Raw genomic sequence first — 25,200 nt, forward strand, 5'->3', positions numbered from 1 at the left:
ACCTACTATAAATAATGACAGCAACATCAAAATTGACTCCCTGTCTGTTGTGCTCACCAGGACTGCAAGAAATTTAGGAGTTGTTCTTGACAACCAACTAACCTTCTCCGATCATGTTGCCTCGGTCGCCCAGTTGTGCCGTTTTACAACATACGGAAAATCAGGACTTACTTGACTCAAGATGCTACCCAACTCCTGGTACAGGCAGTAGCCATCTCATGACTTGACTACTGTAACGCCCTCCTGACAGGTCTCACAGCCTGCACAGTGAAACCCCTTCAGATTCAGAACGCAGCAGCCCGTCTGGTCTACACCCAACCCAAAAGGGCACATGTTACACATGTTCAGTGGTGGAATGTAACGAAGGACAAATACTTCGTTACTGTACTTAAGTAAATTTTCCACGTATTTGTACTTTACTTAAGTAAAATCTATAGTGCATACTTTTGACTTTTACTTCGTTACATTTTACAGCAATTATCTGTACTTTTACTCCGCTACATTTCTACAACACCATCGTTCCTTTTTACGATACATTTTATGATCAGTTTTTTTTTTCTCTCTGACAAACACGTTTTTGTTTTACCGGGGGTTGCTACCAAAGATTCTGGAGCACACGTGCATTCTTAGAAACATAAGCTTCTAGTCTAGACCAGGCAAAGCGTGAGCTTGTAGCCATCTGCATTCGGTAGGCTATATTCACCAGACCCATGGCTACACTGTACATGCAACTGTGTTCTGTGCCTTTCTCTGTCTGTTATCTGCAGCGTTAAGGCCTCCTCTCCGATGAGATTGCTATCCGCGGATCAGCGAAGTTACAGGCTATGCCCATGCTTCTGTCACCACGTCTGATCATTTGCGGCACAAATGAATGGTAGACTATTAATGAACCGGTGGCGGAAAAACGTAACATTTTCCAGATTAGGAAATATTCCTTAATTGTGTGTGATTAAATAAAGATGCATAGCCTACAATTGGGGGGTAGTAACGTGAGCGCTCATTCAATGTCTATGCGTCTGCGCAAGTGAAACTGAACTTAATCATAAAGACACCTTTCTCAGCAACTTTTCTGTTCAATCAGCATAATTGGCATTACGATCCACCCGACGTTTCCCTTGTCTACCCCGTTAAACTTCAGGCTCTCGTGTTTTGCTGAATGATATTAGTCAGCAGATCACCCTAGTAGATAACCAGAATTACAGTCTCTAGAATTGTAGGTCAGAATGTAAACTGGGCCACAGATGGTAAGCACAATTGCATTACAGTAACTTAAAACTATCTAGTCGAGTATAACCTAAAACTAGCTTAATTAAAATGCCACAGCCCATACTGATTTTTCCTTTTAGAATATAGATATTAAGAGAATAAATCATTATGCAAATACTTTTACTTTTAATACTTAAAGTACATTTAAAAGCAGGTACTTTTTACTTTTACTTAAGTAGGGTTGTCATTGTGGTACTTTTACTTTTACTAAAGTAAATATTTCTCTGTGTATTTGTACTTTTACTTAAGTACTGAGGTTCAGTACTTCCTCCACCACTGCACATGTTACCCCACTGCTCATCCAGCTACACTGGCTACCTACTGTATGGCTGCTCGCATCAAATTCAAGTCTCTAACGCTTGCCTACAAAGTAGTCTCTGGTTCTGCTCCCACTTACTTGAATGCCCTCGTACAGGCATATGCTACCTCCAGACCGTTGTGCTCCACAAATGAACGACGTCTAGCTCTGCCACCGGTACGCTCAGGCCAATCCAAACTTTTTTCACCTGTTGTTCCTCGTTGGTGGAACTCACTACCAGTTCTTGCTAGAGCAGGGACATCCCTTTACATCTTCAAAAAAACTCCTGAAGACCCAGCTCTTCAGAAAACATCTACTCTTGTAGCACTACTTACAACTAGTCTTGCTGATCCTAGCACTTACCACCTGACTAGAACTGACTCTTGATTGTTTAAAAAACAGCACTCACTGATGCACTTATTCACTGCACTCACAGCACTCACTGATGCACTTTTTTTTAATTGTCCTAGAATTGTTGAGAAAGTTGCTTTAAAAAGCTTAAACTGTTAACCATATTGTTAGTGGCTTTGGTTAAAAATGTGTCAGCCAAATGTAATGCAATGTAATGTAATGTGATAGTGGTATGGTTACAGTAGCATGAACTGCTTCGTTAACCTATAAGCTTGCTGTTGACTCCATCCCTTTCTTCTCGTGTAGGCCTAAAGCACCAGGTTAGAATTCAGCGGTAGAATGAAAACATTCTTTGACTGCCCTGGATTGTAGCTTTGCTGTGCTAGACACCGTGTTTATGACAGACCTTGTGTTGTTCAGCTGTGTAGCGCATCTCAGGGGAAAGCCTTGCCTGGAGGTAGCAGATGTTACCCATGTTCTGAGCAGTACTTACCTGCCTGATCTCCAGAGACTGCTCAAAACTCACACCCTGAGGCTCCTAGTACGTCCCACTCAATTCCTCAGTTCAGCCATCATCTTGTTCTATTAAGTGCTCATTTCATGTGTTAATGTCCACCTATGGTCTATGTAAACCTTTTTTTAATTCACTGAGACCAGAAAAGAGAATGCACATCCAAAAAGGCAGGTGCACAAAAAAGGCCAATGGAACAAAACTGGTCATACTGCTCCTCTCTTAGGAGAATATTTTTTAAGTTTTGACCCTACTCACTTTTCATCAGACATTGAACAAGATCACTTACATGTCATCATACATACGCATGAGATGCATGCTTCATAAAGAATTATCTATATGTCTCTCAACTGCCTTTCAGGCTATGACAACAGAGAGCACTCTCAACGTATCTATACACATGTGCCGGGTTTTAGAATGTCATGTTTTGAGAGCAGAGTTGTGCAGACGGCCTCAAATCTACAGCAATTGTGCTGCACTCTTGCTATGAATGTGGTTGTGCAGAGAAAAATTTGTTTAATCCTCCTAATTTGACATGTTAGCCTGTGAGAACATTTATTTTTTTTAGATTTATAGAACATTGTCACAGAGCCATGAATATTGAGCTTAGACCATGAATTAAAAGCTGTGATGTAAAAATGCTAGGGTGCAGGTGGTAACTGAAAAAAAAGATGCGATACAATGAAGGAACAGAATAGGCTTGATGTGGAGTGACCTACATATGTCTCTATGCGGTGAGAAAAAAGTCCCACATTTTCACTGCTCTTTTTCTTTCTAAAATGAGTTGGTTGTGAATGTAAGAGAGGTAAAGTGGTAGACTCATGAGTTGATACAGCCTTGTCCCAGTTCCTATAAGTTACAAGAAAGTTTGCTCAGATAGTACATTTGGGAGGAGGGCGAGTCTCAGCATAGTCTGATATCAAATATGACAGCCTATGCAGGCAAGCTAAAACAGGAATGTAAGTGGCTCAAAAAGGTCTTTCAAAAGAGGAAATGGTTCGCCATAGTCCGCAACTAATTTATATGTCAAAGAGGATTGACAGTGCACATTTTGAGACATGTCTGAATTTTGCTCATGATGTAAAGGGATACAATAGCACTCTCTTTTATTTGTATACAGGTATACAGGCTATATTCCATGAGAATTAATAAGCATGAACGTCATAATAATGATAATAATAATAATAATAATGTGTTTACCGAATACTTCTTGTTGCAAGCATGTTGAAATAATGTCTTATTTGAAATAATGAAATATTTCTTAAACGTTGCCAAAGTCTTTATTGGTAATGAGTTTAAAGTAATAATATTTACATTTGACTAGCATTTAAACATTCCACAGACAGAGTACGCTCTCGCGTTCGCACACACACACACACACACACCTGATGATAATATCTACATTCATGGATCAGTGTTTCAGTCTTTACTATGCACCTTAGTCAAGTCTTACATTGAATGCCTTAAGCAAATTGCACATAATCCATACAATAACATATGCTTGTGGATGCTCTAACTTAAATGTACAAAATTGTTCCATAAATTCATTCTGATTGGTCAGGGGGGCATGGCTATTGACAAAAATAGTAATGATATCAAACCTAAATTGAATATTTGAACCAGCCAAAAATAATACTCATGCCACGTTGATATTTCAGAAATGTAAATAATGTTTTTTTTATGAAATGATTAACATTTTACCCCCTCAGTGATCTTACTTCTGCTCAACCCCAGCCATTGATTGAATATTGGTTGACACAATTTCTGGGTTGAAGTGTGGTTACAGATTTACAGAACTCTCCAAGGCTTCAAGAGACATACAAGTGAAATCAAAAGGTTGACAAAAATGTTGCCTCTAAAATGTGTATGACTTTTCTTACTCAACCTCTAAGCTCTAACATTAGTGTGTGACTATTTTAACCATCACTGGTTACATTTTAGATTAGATTAGTATGTACTTGACAATTCACCAGCAGGTACAGGGTGGGCGTTGACAAATGCTAATGATTGTGACCTGCAACATCAAAAATGGTAAACAATCTGTGGCTTATGTGAAATGTGATTTGCAAATTGTTTTAATGAGGTCAACTGTAATGTGAAGTGTAAGAATCTTGAAGGCATTTGAGAAAGCTATGCTGGCTTTCCCCAAGCTAACTGACCTGAATAGCACATAAATGGAAAAAAAAAAGGATTTTGGTGTTTAACGGGATTTTTAACGGTTTAACGGATTTTCTGTCTGGAAACTCAGTATTGATATCTGGTTTGTGCAATCCAGAAAACATGCAGACTGTAGAAATAAACATTGATTGATCGAAGAACATCTGGCTAGGCTACTATATACAGGCACATTGTCTTATTTGATATGTAACAGGATGATTGTAACATATTTTTCATTTGTATAGGCTCAAGCTATCAATAATTCATTAAGCAAGAAAAATATAGAAAAAGGTAGCCATGAATATAAAAAAAACAGAGGAATGTCATTGAAATATCTCCTCAGATGAGGCCTGTCCTTGACTGATGTATGTGTCTGCCAATTAGAAGGGAATGACGGCAGTTCTGTAGCCTAGAGAACCAGACCCAATATGAAAGATTAAGGGTCACAGATATGATTGGTTCCCCGCGATGCAAGGGGCAAAAGTTACGTGCATCATTACGTGCATCTCGTTGCCAGAGTCTCTCGCTAAGCAAATGCTTCCGCGAGAACTCTGGATTCCCAGGGTAGACTTTCTGTCCAGTCACCTTCTTTTGAACTCTGTCATTGTGCTCAGAATAGCTTAAAAAGAATAAGCAAAAACATCATATCTGACTAAACTATGAAAGGCTGACCATACCATTAAAAGCAACACATTTAACAAAACCACTGATTTTGTTTGCACGTAACCTCTAAAATAAACAGTTACATTTAAATCAGTTGTTCTACTCTAAATGTGAAATCATCCAAAGATTCAGTTCACCTTTTTTTTCACAAAATGATCGCTAAAAGGTACAATGTATGGTTGTGATGTTTCTTCTCTAAAATAAACTTGTCAGGATTCCATGAAATGCATTTTCAGTACAGTCAACAATTAAATGAACATGGCACATGGATGCTGAATTTCATTGTCCATCAGTGATATCCATGATACCTTGAAGCTTTTCCTCAAACTGACTTCCTTTGACAGTGTATATGAGTCTTATTAAGCAAGTCTTGATAGAGTTTGGATCGCAGAAATCGTGGATAAGAGTCTTTCTCCATCAGACTATACACTCTGGCTTGCACCAGATTGAGGCTGATTGGAGTTGGCTCTTGAAGACCTAGCTTGGTCTCCTCTCTTGTCCTGAAGTCAATATTTATCTGAAAATAGGCAGAGAAAAGGAAATGTATTATTCACTTGAATAATCTGTAAACTTACTGTGGCAACACTTTACTTGACAGTATCGACATAAGAGTGACATGACACTGTCATGAACACATGACACTGTCATGACATATGAACTCTAACCCTAACCCTTATCCTAACCTCTAACCCTAATCTTAACCCTAACTCTAACCCTAATCCTAACCCTAAATTGACAAAAACCGAATGACACTTAATAAAAGAAATGTTGTGTTATGTCATAAACGTTTATGACTTGTTTATAACTATTATTAATTATTATCGTGTCATGTCACTCTTATGTCGATACTGTCAAGTAAAGTGTAACCCTTACTGTTTTCATTCAGTAGAAATAGGGGCATTTTGAGTGAGTGACTTTCTGGTCTTTTATGTACAATGCAGTAGTGTACCTCTCTTGGTGCCTGAACATCGATGAACTCTTTGTAAATCTTCTCAGCTTTTGACATGAGTTTTGCAGGTGATTTGATCTTTTTATAGTCTTCACATGCCAGCCAGAACTCAATGTTCTCATCGCTGAACTCTGACTTAAGAAAGGTTCTGAAGGCCGTCAAGCCATCTAAAGCAAAACAAACTAATTATTACGCAAATAACAAAAGCAGTCACATGCAACCCTGGAGAACGGAAATGCTCAACATATCATTTTAGATAGGTCCAGATAGGTGGGAAACAGTTGCTTCATTGACTTCAGTGGGATGCGTGGGATTAGTAAAATAACAGGGAAGCCAGCCTACTAGAGCACTAGAACATAAACAAGCTTCCCCCAGTTCCTGAATGAGCTTGTTTTCCTCATTTATCATAATGAGAAATTAGCCTGTCGAGCACCAGTGATAACAAACCTGTCGAGGTCATGTTTTGGTTGAGAAAGGAGGACAGCGTGGTTCCTCCCATAACCATGTTTACCTAGTGACAACATACTACTCCGTGATTTACTCATCATTTCCCATGGAGGAGTGAATGGAAAACTGCCTACAGGGCCTAGCCTTTTGTTATTATGACAACAATTACATGGCAGAAATGTAAAATCACAAAGATTCCCCTTTCCAGTTTGTAACTGGGTTCTGGCTCCATTAGAATATATTCCATTCAGAATTGTATGTATACACCAAAGCAGGAAATAGCATAATAGACAGATATATATATATTAATTTTTCATTGATATGGATAAGTCTTGTATAGTGATATTCAACTAAATGTATTTAATGTTTCCGGAGAGCCTTGTGTAAAAGACCTTCAAAGACCTTTACAAGGAGTACCTGAAACAGTACGTATCCAATGGCAATGACAGTGTTTGCAGAGCAGCCTGATTTGATATGATTAAATCACACAGAAATGGGTTGCGCTTGGGGGAAGGGCAGTTTAAATGTGAGGATGTGGCTCCTCGGCAGAATTCAATAAGAGACCAATTGAGAGGTGAGAACAAAGGCTATGTGTTCCTGCTGTGTCACTGGAACAAACAGTTCTACTTGTATCCAATGGCACCTTATACAATAACAGGATTTACCTTTCCTACTCGACACAAAATCCTCAAATCCTCACAATTTTACCTCAGAATCCAGAACATTGCACTTTAAAATACAGAGATGATGGTGTTACAGAGAAAATATGTTTTGCATCCATGTATTATGTTTGGGGTACTATAGCTCAAATCAAATCAAATCTGTATTTCTTGCTTAAATGGTATCCACAGAATTTCTAACTCAATGTTTTTATAGATAATTTGCAACTCTAAATCATGAAGCCACTTAGCAGTGTTACAGTAGTTGTGAGATTACATTGGTCAGTGTGGCAAGACAATCAAACCTGTAAAACAGTCAATATAAACTGCATATCTAAAATCCTTTTTTTTGTAATAACACAGGCACAACTCTCCTTCCACGAATACCCTTCAATGAGTGCTTCATGTTCCCTGGACCAGAGAGGTTTATTTTTGGTGTTTCATCACAGACCTCTGGTGTGATTTTGATAGAGGGGACATCTACAAGCTGTCCCTGTGGATGGCAATGACAGACCGAGCAAATTCAACCTGTCATTTAGTGTGTGATCTCCAAAGGTGGTCATAACCAACCATCTGACTCACATTGCTGTGAAGAATCCTCCATAACCAAGGCAAAGGCTCTTACATAACAAAACAAAGAGGTGATTTTTAATTCCCTCATGTGTTTTCTTTTAAAGGAATTATCCGGAGTAAAATGCACTTTAGATCAATTTACGGATGATTGGGAGTACATTCGTTGAGTTGACATCAAAATCACGTCATTCGGATGTGTTTTGAGAAAGTTCGATTTTACCGTTTTTAGTCAAAACTCGTTAGCCTGGAAGTGACCAGGGCATGTAATGTTGTTTGGAACTGTAGAAGAGATATAAAAATAGCGTTTTGTAGCGGCGAAATGACATGCCCTGGTCACTTCCAGGCTAACGAGTTTTGACTAAAAACGGTAAAATCGAACTTTCTCAAAACACATCCGAATGACGTGATTTTGATGTCAAATACAATACTGTATTTTGGGAGTACATACGTTGATGTCAACGTATGTACTCCCAATCATCCGTAAATTGATCTAAAGTGCATTTTACTCCGGATAATTCCTTTAAGTTACAGCATAAAGCACCATTAGCCTAAGTGTTCCAGGACAATATGCATTCTCCAGGAAAATGAGGACAACCCAAGGGCCTTGAGACCTATATATCTGTTATGAAAACACATTTTGTAATGTATGTGTATGCCAACTCACACTTGTTAGACAGAAGAATGTCAAATGAATCAGCCCAGCTTGTGACTTCTTCAGTTGATAACCTGAGAGAGAATGAGACCCAGAAGATTAATATTTCCTTGAAAGCACATCAAACTGTAAAAAAATGGTTAAATGTTACGTAATATGTAGATACTGATAATCCTGTCTGATCACACCAGGCACTCACTTTACACATTTAGCCGACCTGTCCTGTGCAGGTGGCAAGAATTCAGAGAAATCATTACAGGAGTCCGACTTATTGGATAGGCAGCCTAGCCTGGTTTTCATGGTGAGTGATCTGAAAGAAGACAGAATAGATATGTACAGTAGGTTTGTTTTTCCCAATGAAATATCAAATGGCATATGGAACCTCTCTCTTTTTGTCTCTACATTTTTTGGGTGACTTGACATATCAGATAGAAAGATAGATAGATAGATAGATAGATACTTTATTGATCCCCAAGGGAAAATTCAAGGTCTCAGTAGCAAACAGACATCACACACAACATGCACTTACAGCAGAAAGGGTAAATATAAGTATATACACATAACAAAACTCCACTGTACAATAGAGACAGTAGAAGATAAGAGTAACAAAACTAGAAGATAAAACTAACAAAACTAAATACTAAATATACTATATAAATTAAATTAAAAAAAATCCACAGTGTGCCTGTGGATGATCAAGCATGAGTCGCTTCCAGTGACAGGGCCGGGACTGGCCTGTAGTTCTGTGTGCATGGTAAGGTGCTCAAGAGAGTGAGTGTCATGGTGAAGGTGCAAAAAGCAGTCCAACAGTAGTCTTAACAGTGCAACAGTGCAAGAATAAGGTCTATAGACCAGCATAAATAATATGGACAAATAAGAGAGTAATGTATAATGTAATGTATAATAGAAGGTATATAAAAACTATGTAAAAAATACGTCAGTGCAAGAATAGGTTGAGGTAATAGGGTTACAGCCATTCAGTATTGTAGCAGAAGCCAATGGTCATGTGTGCTAATATAGCATGAAAAACAGTGTAGCAGTAAAACAGTAGTAAGACACTAGGTTGTGGACAGTAGTAACACAGTAGTAAAACAGTAGTGGGCAGTCAGTACTCAAACATGGAGAGGGTGGAGAGCTTGCAGCTTGCATAAATGCAAAAAAATATGAAAGTGCTAAGCTGTGACTCCAGGGTAACACCTGGGTTTAAGTAATCCCACATCACCACATCTAAGGACATTTGTGACCTGATGTGTGATCATGACCCATCATGTGCAATTTTATATATAGTGCCAAAACAATTGGCAAAAAAATGAAATTATGAATTGACAAGGTATTAAAACCTCCTAACAGAGCCTGGACCCCCTAGTGTATGTGTGGGTCCATCTGGCTCATCCAGTCAGCATTTTTGACTTCATCCCCAACAATTTTATTCAAACCACAACCCAAATAAAATATAGTGAAAATATAGCATTTCACTTTCACTGAATGTATCTTCCATTCCAACCTAAATAAAAAAATATACCAAAATATATGAATGTCAGCAATCACAGAACATGGTACTTCTTGTCTGTCAGATCCAGCAGTACTGTTACCTAACAGGTTTTCCGAACAACTTTGGTCAGAAGAGGTCATGCATGCCTCAACTACTTACGGCACAAAGAGCTGAGATACACAGTGAGCTCAACAAATCAATTTCAAGCGTAGCCTACAGTACACTCACACAGGGAACATTGCATGAAAATGTTTTGATGAGGTGAAATTGCCACACTGAAAAGGTGCTCATCGCAGAGGGGCAGAACAGGTGCAAAACGGAGAACAGGTGACCCTGTATCTTAATATCATGGAGGAGGGGAACCTTTAAAGATCGCACTGTTTGCTTAAAAATGGATAATTCTTTATTTAGATTTGTCTAAATTTGTTTTGTTCACTGTGCATTGTGCATTTGTCCTGCTAAACCCCTACCAGGGGATGCACACTTGAATAGTACTTGACTCTGCAGTTTAATTCATGACCATTCTTTTAATATTGGTGAAGAATGGTACTGGGATTTCAGAGGAAATGTAGTGCATACTACTGAGTGTTAGCAGGCCATCCTTACACCGATAGTCAGAAATTCTGTCAAAGAGTTTAAAAATTGATGCAACTCAAAATTATACATTATGAAACATCATTATTATTTTGTCACCCTTGTACAAGGCAAAACCATCAACTAACATATTTAGTTGATTTAGTTTAATACAGTATTGTTTGTCCTTTTTTTTAAATCTGGTGCAGCACAAAGAATGCTATGGATAAAATCTAATTTTATTTCTATATTGTGTAGGCAGTCTTTAAACTGTGGTACGGGGGGACTTAAAATGGTGGGAAGCTGGATGGAGAGAGAATCTGGATGTTCTCATTATGATGCTCAGAGGGATATATATATACCAAGTTTTAGTCACATGGATGAATAAAGCTTTTTTCGCCTGCATTTAGCTATTTCTGAGGTTTATTGTATCCCATTATTATATTCCATATATAAAAAACATATTTGCATCTGGAACATATATATATATATATATATATATATATATATATATATATATATATATATATATATTATTATATAAGCATGTCTCAGCACATATAGATATTTAATCAGATAAAAATAAATCCAGCCAGCGACAACATCATGCGTGTTTCGATGGTGCCTGTATATACTTCTTTTGCTTTCGGCTCTGGAGGCAGCACCCGGCACAGACACGTGCCATACTATTTATAAAATCCTCTGACAAATCCTTGTAGTCAGGAAGATGTCAGTTCATGTAGAGGCAGCCATGCAGAAGAAAAGAGGTCCTGGAGGGGTTGCTATAAAAAGGTCCTGAAATTTCTCACCCCATAAAATCTGGGAAGCCTCATGAAAAATTTAGAATAGTTTAGCATTCCCCCGTCTTTTCCATTTTTTTTATAAGTCTAAAGCCTGGCTGTCTGCAAGATGATAATTGTGAATTCTCTTTGATGTGGAATTTCGCATTGCAGATGCTTTACATCACGCTGGATGCTCACTTATTGGTTTCGCTCTACTTTTCATAGAGTGTTCCAGACGCAAATATGTTTTTTTTATATGGAATATAATAATGGGATACAATAAACCTCAGAAATAGCTGAATGCAAGCGAAAAAAGCTTTATTCATCCATGTGACTAACACTTGGTATAGAAGCAATTATTGTATTTTATAGTGACCCAAATTCATGCTGTGTTAACCTTAAACAAATGGAATTACATATGGCCTTTAGAGACATTGTAATAGCTGTACCATTGCATGAAGGCATAAATGTCACATCCTTGTGTGTGGATATGAATTAATTTAATGTGACAGGAAAGTGCACTGCACTTCCTCATTGGTAAGCACCCCATTGGCACCACCTCTACATGTCCACTGCCCACAGTCAATGTGTCGAGCCATCTGAGCTCCAACTCTTGATGTGGTTATTTTTACATGCAAAAGTGCCATGTTCCCATCTCCTCTCCTTTAGCAAGCCACAGTGTGACATCCACTTTTCTAAACGATATGCTTGGTAAAAAGCATATCGTATTTATACTGGAGTAAAAAAAAATAGGGGCCAAAAATACCTTCAGCTGAACTTTTCCCTGTTGCTTTGTCACGGTCACAGCAGTCCACACTTAAAGTCTCAGCTCCTAGCTGGTTGTGACAGCGTGGGAGGTAAAGTCTGGCCATGTCTCCCCCTGTAGGCTGTGCTGCGCTCTATATTTAACTTGACCTTTGGGCCGTGAGGTGTTTGGAGCAATCTGCAGCACCTTTATCTGCAATAATATTTGCCTCATGCTCGTATTATCTCAGCAAAGGTCAGTGTGTTTTATTTAGCTGCTCAGGACATGAAAGGATTATTGTTTCATGGTGCCCTGATTCTGTATGTGTGACTAGTGCAGTTTATACAACATGTCTGCAACTACATGGCCCAAAAAATACTGCAATCAATTGTCTGCTGTAGTGACCCCCTTTTTTCACACTGGCAATAATTATACATTACAACAACAACAATTATATAGAAATTATTATGAATACACAACCAACTTATAATCGATGGAAGAAAATGTTTCTATTGTGTCCCAATATTTTCTTAATTTCAGCCTGTGCTCACGTAGACATTCATGAGTGGATGTTGTGGATGCAGCTGTGTATGAACACCATCGCAACTCTGTCGTTCCACCCCTGCACTCAAAGATGAATGAATGTAAATTAAAAAACTTAATGATAAGTAAAATGCTCTGTTGGAGGGTGTTCAGGTATGAACATGGAGGGTCAATCTAGTCAAACTAATGCAAAATGTTGACAACCGCAAAATGAACGACACAACGACTACTCTTGACCAGTAGTTCCAACAACCAAACTTTCCACCCATATTTGCGATTGAGTGTTCAAACTACCGTTCTGAATGCGTTTTTTAAAAATCCGATACTGCATAGCGCAGTCCACCTCATCGAAATCACAGAATTCATAGTTTACCCCCCTCTTATTTTACCACTACATCCCAGGATATAGCCTACAGACTGAAAGAGATACAGAGACAGTTTCTATCCACAAGCCATCAGAATGCTGAACCTGCCATACTCTTCCTCATACCTAATCTCATCAACCTCACACTTCATCAATGTCTCTCTCTTTTTGCCTCTCATACACACATAAACACACACACACACAGGTACACAGTCTCCCCCACACATCCCATTACCCCCCACCCCCGTTGCTAAATTTATTGTGCGTCCTCAGGATGTAGTCCCGAGTCCATGTGACAAGTTTGGTGTTGATACGAGAAAGTGTTGCTAACTAGAGTTCCCCTAGAGGCCAAAGGTCGCTAAATTTATTGTGTGTCCTCAGGATGTGGTCCACAGTCCATGAACCAAGTTTGGTTTCAAAATGTGAAAGCATTGCTGAGATATGAGCAAACCTTCTGTAACTCTAGCACCCCCCTAGTGGTCGAAGGTCACCACATTTTTTGTGTGTCCTCAGGATGTGGCCCCGAGTCCATGTATCAACTTTGGTGTTGATATGTGAAAGCATTCATATGAGCTAATATTCTGTAATTCTAGCACCTCCATAGTAGTTGAAGGCCACCAAATTTGTTGTGTGTCCTCAGGATGGGTACCCAAGTCCATATACCAAGTTTGGTTTCTACAGTATAAGTGAAAGCGTTGCTGAGATATGAGCCTACTTCCTGTGATTATAGCGCCCCCATAATGGTCAAAATTTACCAAATTTCTTCAGCCTCCTCCTAATTCGGTCCTGAGCCCACGTACTAAGTTTGGTCTTGATATGTGAAAGCCTTGCTGATATTTAAGTCCACTTCCTGTTTGGCAGCTTTGCCACCAATTTCGATTGGCTATGACGGGAAAATGCTTTGGAATATCAATATGCAATGGAATAACTTGTGTGAGGCATGGTCTGAAGATTATCTACACCAAGTTTCGTGAAAATCGGATAAACTTTGTACCCGTGAAAACTTTTTATGGTTCTTGATGAAATCCAATATGGCCGCCGGATCAATTATGTTGACATCACAAATTGGGATGTGTCGGCCTTAGGACCTCCCACAGTATTAACAGACACCACTAGTAAGTTTTAATTCCAAACACATCAACCGTTAGCACCCCCTATAGGTCTAAGGTAACCACATTTCCTGAGCCTCTTCCTAATTGGATCCTGTACCTACAGGTTAAGAACAAAATTATTCATACCCCTGGCAAAAATTGATTTAATGTTGATTTTCTCTTGACCAATATGTTTGCTCTGACTGAAAATGACACTGCCACATGCCCATAGGTTGTAAGACAATGTGGTAGAAACATGGAATCAAAAAAATAAGCGTTTTTATCTTTTTTAACATTTTTATGAAAAATGGCATGTACACAATTATTCATACCCTTTTAAAATAATCACTGGAAACATCTTTATTTGCAATCAAAGGTCTCAATGGTTCTTATAATATGTACCAAGCCGCTCCATGTCTCCACAATGATGAGTGTTTGAGTCAAAACTGAGTTTTTCAGTTTTTCTCTGTCTACAAGACATGCCATAACCTGCAAACAGTCAACAGAACAATATGCTGACCAGGGGCGGAGCCAGACATTTGAAACATTGGGGGCTTAGCCCAGTGTCACACACAGGAAGGCTAGAGGGGTCCGGGGGCATGTACCCCCGGCAGAAATTTTTGAAAAATAACCCCTTAAATAACGACTTCTAGTGAATTCTGTGTAAACTAATGGACACATTGAGACTTTAAAAATGTGAGACTCAAGGTATATCTGACTGGCACTTTGGGTCTTTCAAAAGGGGTCTATGGGCATAGCCTATCTGATCAGCAGGCACTTAGTAAATTAAGCATTTTTTATGAGTTATGGTTTGTATATTATAGGCTAGTATACCATGCTGAGATAACCCTGATGGGATGCTACCTTGTCTCAATACATTTTTACTTTGAACTCTGGCAAAAGTAGCCTTATGGTCAGGTTTAGCACAGCCCCACACATTGTGAACCCACTTGTTATAATGTTCAATGGAACACATGAAGCTACGTTTAATTCAGGGCTTAAAGGAACCATATGTAAGATTGTGGCCAAAACTGGTACTGCAATCACTTTCAAATTACTGTAGAGCGGTGTATCCCCTCCCCCTCCTCCCTGACTCGAGGTTGCCAACCCACATGCCAAAACACTACTGACTTTGTGATTAGTAGATAGGTGGAGGGTGGCGCATCAGGCCAAAACACAACATGACAAAACACAACATCAACATCAGTTTTTTGTTTGTTCGAAGTGCGTGTTTAGGGTGTGAGAGGGGAGTCGATGTGCTTTGATTCCAGCTTGGTAGTAGTAGTCTATGCGATTAAAAAACCCGTGTGTGTGAAGTATCCAAACAATGATAACGCTTTCATTATGGCTGCTTTGGCCACAGACCTTGAGCTACTGGGTTGGGTTCCATTTGTGTTCCGCGCAGCAAAGCGGCGGTCATATGGGTTTAGTCAGATTTTTATTTATTTTTTTTCCTTTTTCGCATGCCCAAATTTCCGTCAATGATTCCCGGGACACTGAAAGACCGGGGTACACGAAACTTGGTGGGCATGTACATGGATAGCATGGAACCATCGTTTTTCGTTTTGATCTGTAGCCCCCCCCCGCTGGACTGGACCCCCTGAAAGGAGGGTAGGGCAGACACAGTTTTCTGTGAATATCTCGAAAACCGTAGGGTTTAGGAGGACCATTTTTTTTTGTATGTTGATCTCAAGGGGCCATGTCAACCCATTCCATAACCACTCATTTCATGTATAGCGCCACCTAGTTAAACACAAAAAGTAAAATGAGGTGTTGTAATTGAAGGTATCTGTGACCTAACATAGTCAAAACTGCACGAAATTGGAAGTGTAGGATAATTATGACACCCTCTGTATGCACGCCAAGTTTTGTGGAATTCCGTTCATGGGGGCCACAACAAATTAATTTATGTTACTATACACCAACTGGCCTGTAGGTGGCCGGAGACAGTTTTCTGTGAATATCTCGAGAACCGTAGGGGCCTAGGAGGTCCACCTTTTTATGTATGTTGGTCTTAAGGGGGGCATGTCAACCCATCCCATTACCACTTATTTCATGTATAGCGCCACCTAGTTTTCATCACAATATCTCTGGCTGACAAGGTCAAAACTGCACGAAATTAAAAGTGTAGGATCATTATGACACCCTCCGAATGCATGCCAAGTTTTGTGTACTTTCGTTCATGGGGGGCCTTACAATAAAATAATTTATGTGTACATTTAGTGACGTACACCAACAAGGATTCCCGGGACACTGAAAGACCGGGGTACACAAAACTTGGTGGGCATGTACCCCCACATGGATAGCATGGAACCGTCATTTTTCGTTTTGATCTGTAGCCCCCCCGCTGGACTGGACCCCCCGAAAGGAGGGTAGGGCAGACACAGTTCTCTGTGAATATCTTGAGAACTGTAGGGCCTAGGATGACCAATTTTTTTCCGTATGTTTGCCTCCAGGGGTCATGTTAACCCATTCCATGTGCACACATGTGCATAAACAGATACACACGCACACACATACATTTACAGTAATCATACGTATGACACATACTCACACAGTAGACATATGTACGCATGCATGCACATGCACAAACACACATACGCAGGCAAACACACAAGCACGCACATACACACACACACACACACACACCCACACACATAAACATAAACTTGTACACACACACATGCACACAATTCAAGAATTTTTCCCGTCATCTACTTCCTGAATTTTTGGTCATTGATACCCGGGACACCGAACCACCGGGGTACATGAAATTTGGTGGGTATGTAGCCCCACTAGACTTTTACGGAAAAATTTCATTTTGTCCCCGGGGAACACCACCCACCCGCCCCGCCCCCTTTTATGGTATGTTGGTCTCAAGGGCCCACATCAACCTGGCTCATAATCACTCATTTGTGATTTGCACCCCCCCCGGTAAAAAATTAAAATGCAATATTATTCTGCTTTAATCGCCCCTATCTTCAGTTAAGATGTTCAGAACTGCACCAAATTTTATGTGTATGATTGACCTGGCATTCTCTGGTTCATAGAATTTCATCCATGGGGGGGTCTAAAAAAATTAGGTTATGTGTACATTTAGTGACTGTACACTCATTGGCCTGTAAATGGCGGTGCACACATATACACATGCACACACACAGGCACCCACATACTATCGGTATTAGAACGGCCGATACATAATTACAAATTCAGTAGGATTAAAAGAAAGCCAAAATAAATATTCATCATCATCATCATGGCTGCATTTTCAGTATTGGCGATAAGTAGTCGTTTGTCCACTAGATGGCGCGATCGTTGCAGTGAGGCGTAATTTTGTTGGAAGTTAAAAGTGGGTTGGAAAAACAATGGACGCTTCCTACAAGGACTGTATTTTACATGGCGAACATCTAATAAGGATAGGGACGATGTTCACATGAAGTGTAATTCCCATTTCTTCTTGAAGCGAAATAAATCTGAGGATGTTTATCGGACATGCTTGGTTTTACTGCAGGTAATGCGTTAATCTTGTAATATCAATAAGGACCTAGGTAATGTTACCGTTAAGCGTTGGTTGAGTGATGGAGGCCCATTTGATTGATTGCATTTGTAGAAAACTATAAATGCGGTTATACCAAGCAAATTGATAGCAGCACTGTTTGTATCTTTTCGACTGTCATTTATTGCCGTGCTACAAAATCATTCTGTGCAATGGAAGATTTACCAACGTTACACCGGTCTGATACAGTTTTGCCTATACAGTACATGCGTGAGACTGAGGCGCCTGTATATTTTGTTTTAAGTGCGTGCAGGGTGTGAGAGGGGAATCGATGTGCTTTGATTACAGCTTGGTAGTTGTAGTCTGTGAAATTAAAAAGCACGCGTGTGTGTGAAGTATCAAACAATGACACCTTCATGTCATTATGGCTGCTTTAGCAACACACCTTAAGCTACTGTGTAGTGGGTCCCATTTAGAAGTGGCTACTTCATAAAGCTTCCTTGACTCGTGGAGCTGCGTGAATGTTATTACAACTTTTCGCCACGATATGGCAGTTTAAGTCCGGGCTTGATACTGTAAAGCGTAAGCCATTGGTTTCAAAGGAGATTTTATTTGTGTAAGCCAGCATACCCTATTGACAATTTATGTTGTAAATAGGCCTACTTTATAATCCTACCTGTAGCTTAGGGAAGCTAACAGCTTTCTATTAGGATCTAGTTTGTTAGTTACCGCTTTTGTCATAACTCCCTGATGCATTTTTGCATTTAGAATAGCCAGAGCGTGTATATCTCAATCGAAAATTAAACAATATCAGGTGCCTATGGACTAGGCTGGGTGAACCCAGCCTGATCTGCCCGCTATAGTTTTTTTTTGATTTCTTAAAAGATTGAGCTTGGTTTGGTGAAAGCCAGACTAGCCATGGACCTCAGTTACAAAATGCAAGGAACATGAATCAGCCTATAGTTGCACTAACAATAACGGACAAAGCTCTTCAACTTTGGCCCGTTAAAATGTGTATGAACAGTCTAGCGACGCATTTCATCAAGGCCCATTTGGACATGTCAGTTATTTGCACCACTGGTTAGATGTAAAACAGCATTTCGTTTCAGACTACTGTTACTTAATTTGTGCATTGACAATAAAGTATTACATGAACTAAAGATGACTAAAATCTTATGTAGAAGAAGAAACATTCACAAAAATCCATCCATCCAAAAATGACCTTTGTTTTTGATAGCTGTTGAAAACGGCATGGAACTGACAGAGATGTTTTTGTTTATAAATACATAAAAAATAAATAAATAAATAACATTACGCTGATACCTTTTGCTTTTCCCAAATACAATGTAGCCTACAGGTGTAAGTGACCTTTCATCAATCCAGTTGCAATGGATGAACTGTGATGAACTGTCCTACTTGTGATTGTTTAGAGATTTTAAAGGTTTTATAACAATGCTACATCTTCTTTGGCTATTCTACAATCTATTCACCTTTTCAGCACCAGTAGGCTACTTTCTGTGCAGCCGCACACACACACTCAGGCATGCCAAACAAGCATACACAAAAGTTTCAAGAGTGGGGGATGGAGTAAAATATGGAGACAAATTGAAGTGTGATTTATTTTCGTAAAAAGTAAATCGTAAGTGGAAGTGCATCTGTCAATTCATTGAATGTTCAAAGTATTATGAATCTTTATTTAGAGAGAAATACACATTGGTTGGCCTATTCATGAGCATACATCAGCAATTACACATGTTTAGGGGAATAGGGCATTATTAATATACCATGTAAGGTTGTATGTGCTAGAAATGGGTAAACCACTATCAGTGAGTCTGTCCATGAGGTGGGGGCACCGTCGCGCCAGGCAGTATCCCACATTGTCCCTCAGAAACACACCCTTTGTCCCCCCTTGGGCTTATTAGCAGGTGGTCACCCTAATAAACAGTCTAGCAACGCATTTCATGAAGGCCCTTTTGGACATGTCAGTTATTTGCACCACTGGGTAAAACGGCATTTTGTTTTAGACTACTGGTATTTAATTTGTGCATTGACAATAAAGCTGAATATTATATGAACTAGATGACTAAACTTATCCATATGTAGAAGAAAAAAACATTCACAAAAATCCATGACATGACCTCTCTTCTTGATAGCTGTTGAAAACTGCATGGAACTGACAGGGATTGTTGTGTTTAATAATAAATAAATAAATACATACATTATACCTTCTGCTTTTCCCAAATACAATGTAGCCTAGAGATGTACCTTTCATCAGTCCAGTTGCAATGGATGGACTGTAATGAACTGCCCTACTTGTGATTGTTTAGATATTTTAAAGGTTTTATAACAATGCTACACATTTTTTGGCAAGTGCTACAAATCTATTCACCTTTGCAGCCAGTAGGCTACTTTGGTAAAGCGACCCGCAAACACACATTCCAAACAAGCATACACAAAAGTTTCAAGAGTGGGGGATGGAGTAGAAGATGGAGACAAATTCATTAATATGATTTATTTTCGCGGAATGTAGAGGACTGAGCGGCAGTCATATTTTATACCGGTATGCGGTATATCTAGTTTTCATAATACTGGTTCAGTGAACACATACCACCGTCAGTTTGTTCGTTAACAGAAATTTTGTGAATATGACGTTCAGTCGTTCAGTCGTTCAGTCGTAAGTTTTCCCGCAAACACCACCTACTTGTGGAAGAAGATGTAGATGCAGTGGTCACAGACATGGGTTAGCATGTGGGAGACCAGGGTTCAATTCCTGTGTGATGCATTTTGGCAGAGTGAGTGTGCATGTGTACCAACGTCTCTGGAGAGAAGGCGTGCAATTTGAACAAGAAATTGGTTCTCAAACGGAAGTTTTGATTGCAACAATTAGCTAGTTCATGCACCAGGGTGTAAATAGCATACAGTACAATATACACCAAGGTACGAATAGCATCCACTTCTAACTATACATTGATGCAAACAGTATACCTTATTCAGAGTGTCTATTACACAGCTGAGCTATTCACACCCTGTTACGTAACAACAAAAAAACATGTTGCTTGTTTTTTTTAATTATTATTACATTGTGTGATCAATATGCCAGAATAAATCACAGGGATGCAAATAGCATACACTGATATTTGTACCAGACGGGGTACTAACAGAACACATTGCTGTGTGCACCGGGGTACGAATAGCATACATTGATATTTGTACCAGACGGGGTACTAATAGGAAACATTGCTGTGTGTACCGGGGTACGAATAGAATTCACTTCTTATTGCACCAGGGTATGAATAGCATACACTACTAATTGTACCAGGGGTGCAAATAGCCTTACCCTAAAGTTCTCAAGAAACTTGAGGCTGGTATGAAGGAGTGTATTGTGTGTGTGAGCAACCTACAAGTTACTCATCTTCCTGAATGTCAATATTATGATCACAAAAAGTTATTCATTTATTAATAAAGTATTAAATTATTAATTAAATAAAAATTTCAACGTGTTGCTTTAGGCAATATGGGGCAACTTGTTGCAGGGCAAGCACATAACCAGTTCCATGTGTTCGAATTGGATGAAAGTTCTCAGAAACTTGAGGTTGGTGTGAGGGAGTACAAATTGTGTGAGCACCCGTACGACATGGAGGAAAGGAGGAATGTTTCACAGCTAATCACAGGGTAACTGGCAACATGATTGGGTATAAAAAAGAATGTTCCAGAGAGGCAGAGTCTCTTAGAAGTAAATATGTAGGGGTATTCATCACTTTGTGTAAACCTGTGCGAAACAATGTAATTTAATGCTTCTTAACATGAAATTGTGAAGTATTTGGGGAATTCATCATCTACAGTACATAATATCATGAAAATATTCAGAGAATCCAGAATAATTTTATGGGCTCATGAAAACTTCTGATAGCTATTGTCTATGAGCACAGTTTGACACTCAATTCAGAAATGCTAGTGTGAACTTTACCATACAATAGCCACAATTGTATTTAGACATGATGCAGAAATACCACCGTCTTATCTGGGCCTGAACTTGTTTAAAATGGACTGAGGTAGTGAGAAAAGGTCCTGTGGTTAGACCTATCAAAATGTGCAATTCTTTTTGGAAATCATGAACTCATCTGGGCTAAAGAGGAGAGGGCATATCCAAGTATCCAACCTATTAAATTAGTTTTAGTGCTCAGTTCGAAACCCAACATCTATGACGGTGTGGAGATGCATTAGCGCCTACAGCATGGGCATCTTGCACATCTGGCAAGGCACAATCAATTCTGAATGATGTATGCAGGTTTTGAGCAACATACTGTATACTGCCATCAAGGCACTGTCTTTTCCAGGGAAGACCTTGAATATTTCAGGAAAACAATACCAAAATGAATTTTGCACATATTTAAACATTTGATATGTTGTCTATGTCCGTTTTGCTACTAAATATGGGTTTATGAGACTTTTTATTTGACATCCCAACTTTTTTCTGATTTGAGGTTGTACAAATGATGTTTGTTAAAACCCCTTACTGTCCCTCAGATCCTGCAGACTGGGCCTTTTGTGTGCCAGAATTTAGACTATCAATTAGGAGTGACCAATCATATGCAGTCAGATTACCTAAGCTCTGAAACAGCCTCCATCAGTGTCAGCTTTTAAATATAGCGTTAAGCGTTTTTTTTAAATTTTTTTTTTACAAAATCGCCTTCCTGGTTCCATTTATATCCCTGCTTATTTTATTTGATATTTATTATTACTATTATTATCTTGTGGATAATTGTGGATATTATTATCTTGTCAACTCGACTGGTCAATGTTTGTGCTGTACACTAATGTTTTACAGAGGGATGTAATTTCGATCACATTGCATTTTCAAGACACACAGATGGAATGAATAGCTACAGCTGAGTCCTACATGGCAGAGTTTCCAGAATCACACAAGCCAGATAGCACTATTGCTATGGCAACATGAAATATTGAGGTACTGGGGTTGTGAAAAGCAATGTTTTCAGTGTGAAGCTACAAAAATGCAGTTCGGTTCTTCAATTTACCTCAATGCATTTAATACAACTACTCTGAAATGGAAAGTCTACAGAGATTTGATTTTAGACTGGAGTGCCATGTTGGGGTAGGCTGTGTTGATAGCTATCAAATGAAAGGGGAGGTTGAAGGCTTCAACCTGGCTGGTACTGATAGAAAAGCAGTGGTAGGTAGGTGGCATGTGTGGGGGCTTCAAAGTCACCTCACATCTCTCCCCACTTCCTCATGATGACATTTAAGTGCCCCAGAATCCCTATGGGTGATTACTGGGGGAGTTTACAGGAAGTGAGACCTTGCAACAACAAAAGCATGCACACTCACTCATTCACACACGCGCACACACACACATACGTTCACACGCACACACACACACACAATGCAGTGTGTAGTGCTGTGTACTTTATACACACGAGTACAGATGCACACATGTAAATGATGCACATGCACAGATGGTCACTTACACATGCGCATCCACATGTTTACATGCATGTAAACAAAGAGCCTGGGCACAAAGTGTTCATGCATTTTGCATGCACAACAGACATACACATCAGATTAAGATTAAGATTAAGATAGAGGGAGCATATGATGCATGTGATCGAAAAAGCTCAAGATAATATCACCTAAGTATAATCTCATATCATATCTCAAAGCCATAAGCGATGCTGCTGTTTTTGCACTCAACACATTATGAGAAATCAATCTGAATGATGAAAGGTTTAAAGTACGAGATCTCACTGCATAACCCTTTTACTGCCCATAGCATTACATCCTAGGGCTACATCACAAGCATTTCATACATGAGAGAGGAGAGATCTTACAAGGCAGATGGCGAGAGTGGCTCTGAATTATAAACAACACTGGTGCAACTGAGAGTAAGCAACTGAGTGAGTGAGTGAGTGAGCGAGCAAGCAAGCAGCACGAGAGCTTGCCTGTTGAGAGCTTATGCAACAAAATCAGAGTGAATATGAATATGGAGACTTTACCTTCAGTGCGTACAGCCCGGGGAACAGGTGCAAGGTGGGTCTCGGCAGATGTCGGCTGGGAGCAGGAGGCAGAAGCTGCTCGCTCGGCTGTTCCACCCAGCAGCGGTTTAGAGGGCTTTTTTTTGTTCTCTCTTGCGCAGAGCTATCTGTTGTTGCCCGGGAGTGGGAATCAGTACACACGCTGCTCGCATCGGTGTGATAGTGTGAGGGAGCGTGGGATAGGGAGAGAGTGAGAGAGAGGGAGAAGGGGGGCGAACAGCAGGGAAGCAGAGATGCTTAACCAACACACGATTGCTCGCGACGCGTCCCCAAGAGCAGTACCATGGCAGCAGCCAATATGGAAATGTCAGGGGAGCTTGCATTGTGTTAATATCCCATGCAAAGGGGCTGACAATAGGGATGCTTTGCAGGTGTGCCTGGGGTTTGTTCAGCACAGCGCAGGGAGAGGTGGCTTGGCGAAGGAGGAAAAAAAAGAGTGTGAATGAATCATCAAAGCCCCTCTTTTATCCCGCTCTCCTCCAGCTTGCAGCCGGGATGGCCCTTATCACAGGGACACGAATGAGGACATGCTGTCCTCAATTAGGTCCTGGCGTCAGTGCGGTAACAGCAGCAGTGGCTGGGGGAGCAGGCCCACCAATGCACGGCTTAACTCGGTGTCACCAAGCTCTGATCCCCCACCCCACCCCACCCCAGAACACGCGCTCTAATTCTGCGGCTACAACTCACACACGCTTACACGTGATACCAGCCGTCCTCTCTTCTGTCAAGTCATATGGAGTGGACGTGGCAGAATTAATCTGATCTTTTCTTTTTTTCCCAGGGAGATTTGCTCCTTTCCTTATGTTGACTTTTGATATTCTCTGTGTAAAACCATGTCTCCTCTTTCACACCAAACCCCCCCCAGGCGCACAGGAACCTATCTTTGACCAGGGGTGCTGCAGCACCCCCCTTCCCACGCCCTTGCCCCCCCATCCCCCACCCCCACACACTCACACATGCAAGGACTCCAAATGTGCAAGGTGCATCTGAAAAGCTCAGTGTGACAATATCAAAGATTATAGGGTCTGGTTCTAAGAATGTTATTGATGTTGAAATTCATTGTCCAAGTAGTTGTACTTGCATCGGAGAAATGACTTGATGGTCTCTTGCGATTCCACGTGCTTAGATTGAGTCTGCTGGCTCTCCACATGTCTTGGCTTACATTATAAGTCACATTGTAAGGTCAACCAGTGGAATACATAATGACTCAGCCTACCTACTGATACCAAAACTGGCATGTCTATATCGTTGAGGTTAGTCATAAAGCAACGCTCCAGGATAGTGATTCATTGTTCAATACATTTATATGAATTATGACTGGAATGTTTTAATCTTTTATTCAAATGCAGACTGTCGTCACCAAGCACAAAAGTTTACAGTGTAACATTTTAAAAATGAATTGGCTGTTGCCAAGATTTTTAGAAGTGTGTGTAAGGCATGTTGTAATACGTTCAAAATATATTGTGCGCAATTAGATCCTTTCCCTATATCTGATTGGTTAAAACACATACTAGGCCATGTTTGTCTGATAAAGACAC

General features: G+C 39.9%; 1 protein-coding gene across 1 annotated transcript; it reads right to left on the minus strand.

Moving 5' to 3' along the window:
• Positions 1 to 3,687: 3,687 nt before the first annotated feature.
• rgs8 (regulator of G protein signaling 8) lies at positions 3,688 to 24,222 on the minus strand. Its single transcript, XM_048253529.1, has 5 exons — positions 23,624 to 24,222; positions 8,726 to 8,836; positions 8,539 to 8,600; positions 6,196 to 6,362; positions 3,688 to 5,763 (listed from the first exon to the last, which is right to left on the minus strand). Exons 2-5 carry the CDS (start codon positions 8,824 to 8,826, stop codon positions 5,569 to 5,571), a joined length of 525 nt encoding a protein of 174 aa, XP_048109486.1. The 5' UTR covers positions 8,827 to 8,836; positions 23,624 to 24,222; the 3' UTR covers positions 3,688 to 5,568.
• Between the last annotated feature and the right edge of the window lie 978 nt (positions 24,223 to 25,200).

The sequence above is a fragment of the Alosa alosa genome, chromosome 9, assembly GCF_017589495.1.
Source record: "Alosa alosa isolate M-15738 ecotype Scorff River chromosome 9, AALO_Geno_1.1, whole genome shotgun sequence".
Classification (NCBI taxonomy): domain Eukaryota; kingdom Metazoa; phylum Chordata; class Actinopteri; order Clupeiformes; family Clupeidae; genus Alosa; species Alosa alosa.

Excerpts from the sequence above, each read along its gene's own strand:
- rgs8 (XM_048253529.1), bottom strand. The coding sequence starts at position 8,826 with ATGAAAACCAGGCTAGGCTGCCTATCCAATAAGTCGGACTCCTGTAAT. Across the intron at positions 8,601-8,725 it reads AGGTCGGCTAAATGTGTAAA|GTTATCAACTGAAGAAGTCA; the intron begins GTGAGTGCCTGG and ends ATTCTCTCTCAG. Across the intron at positions 6,363-8,538 it reads CATTCTTCTGTCTAACAAGT|ATGGCTTGACGGCCTTCAGA; the intron begins GTGAGTTGGCAT and ends GTTTTGCTTTAG.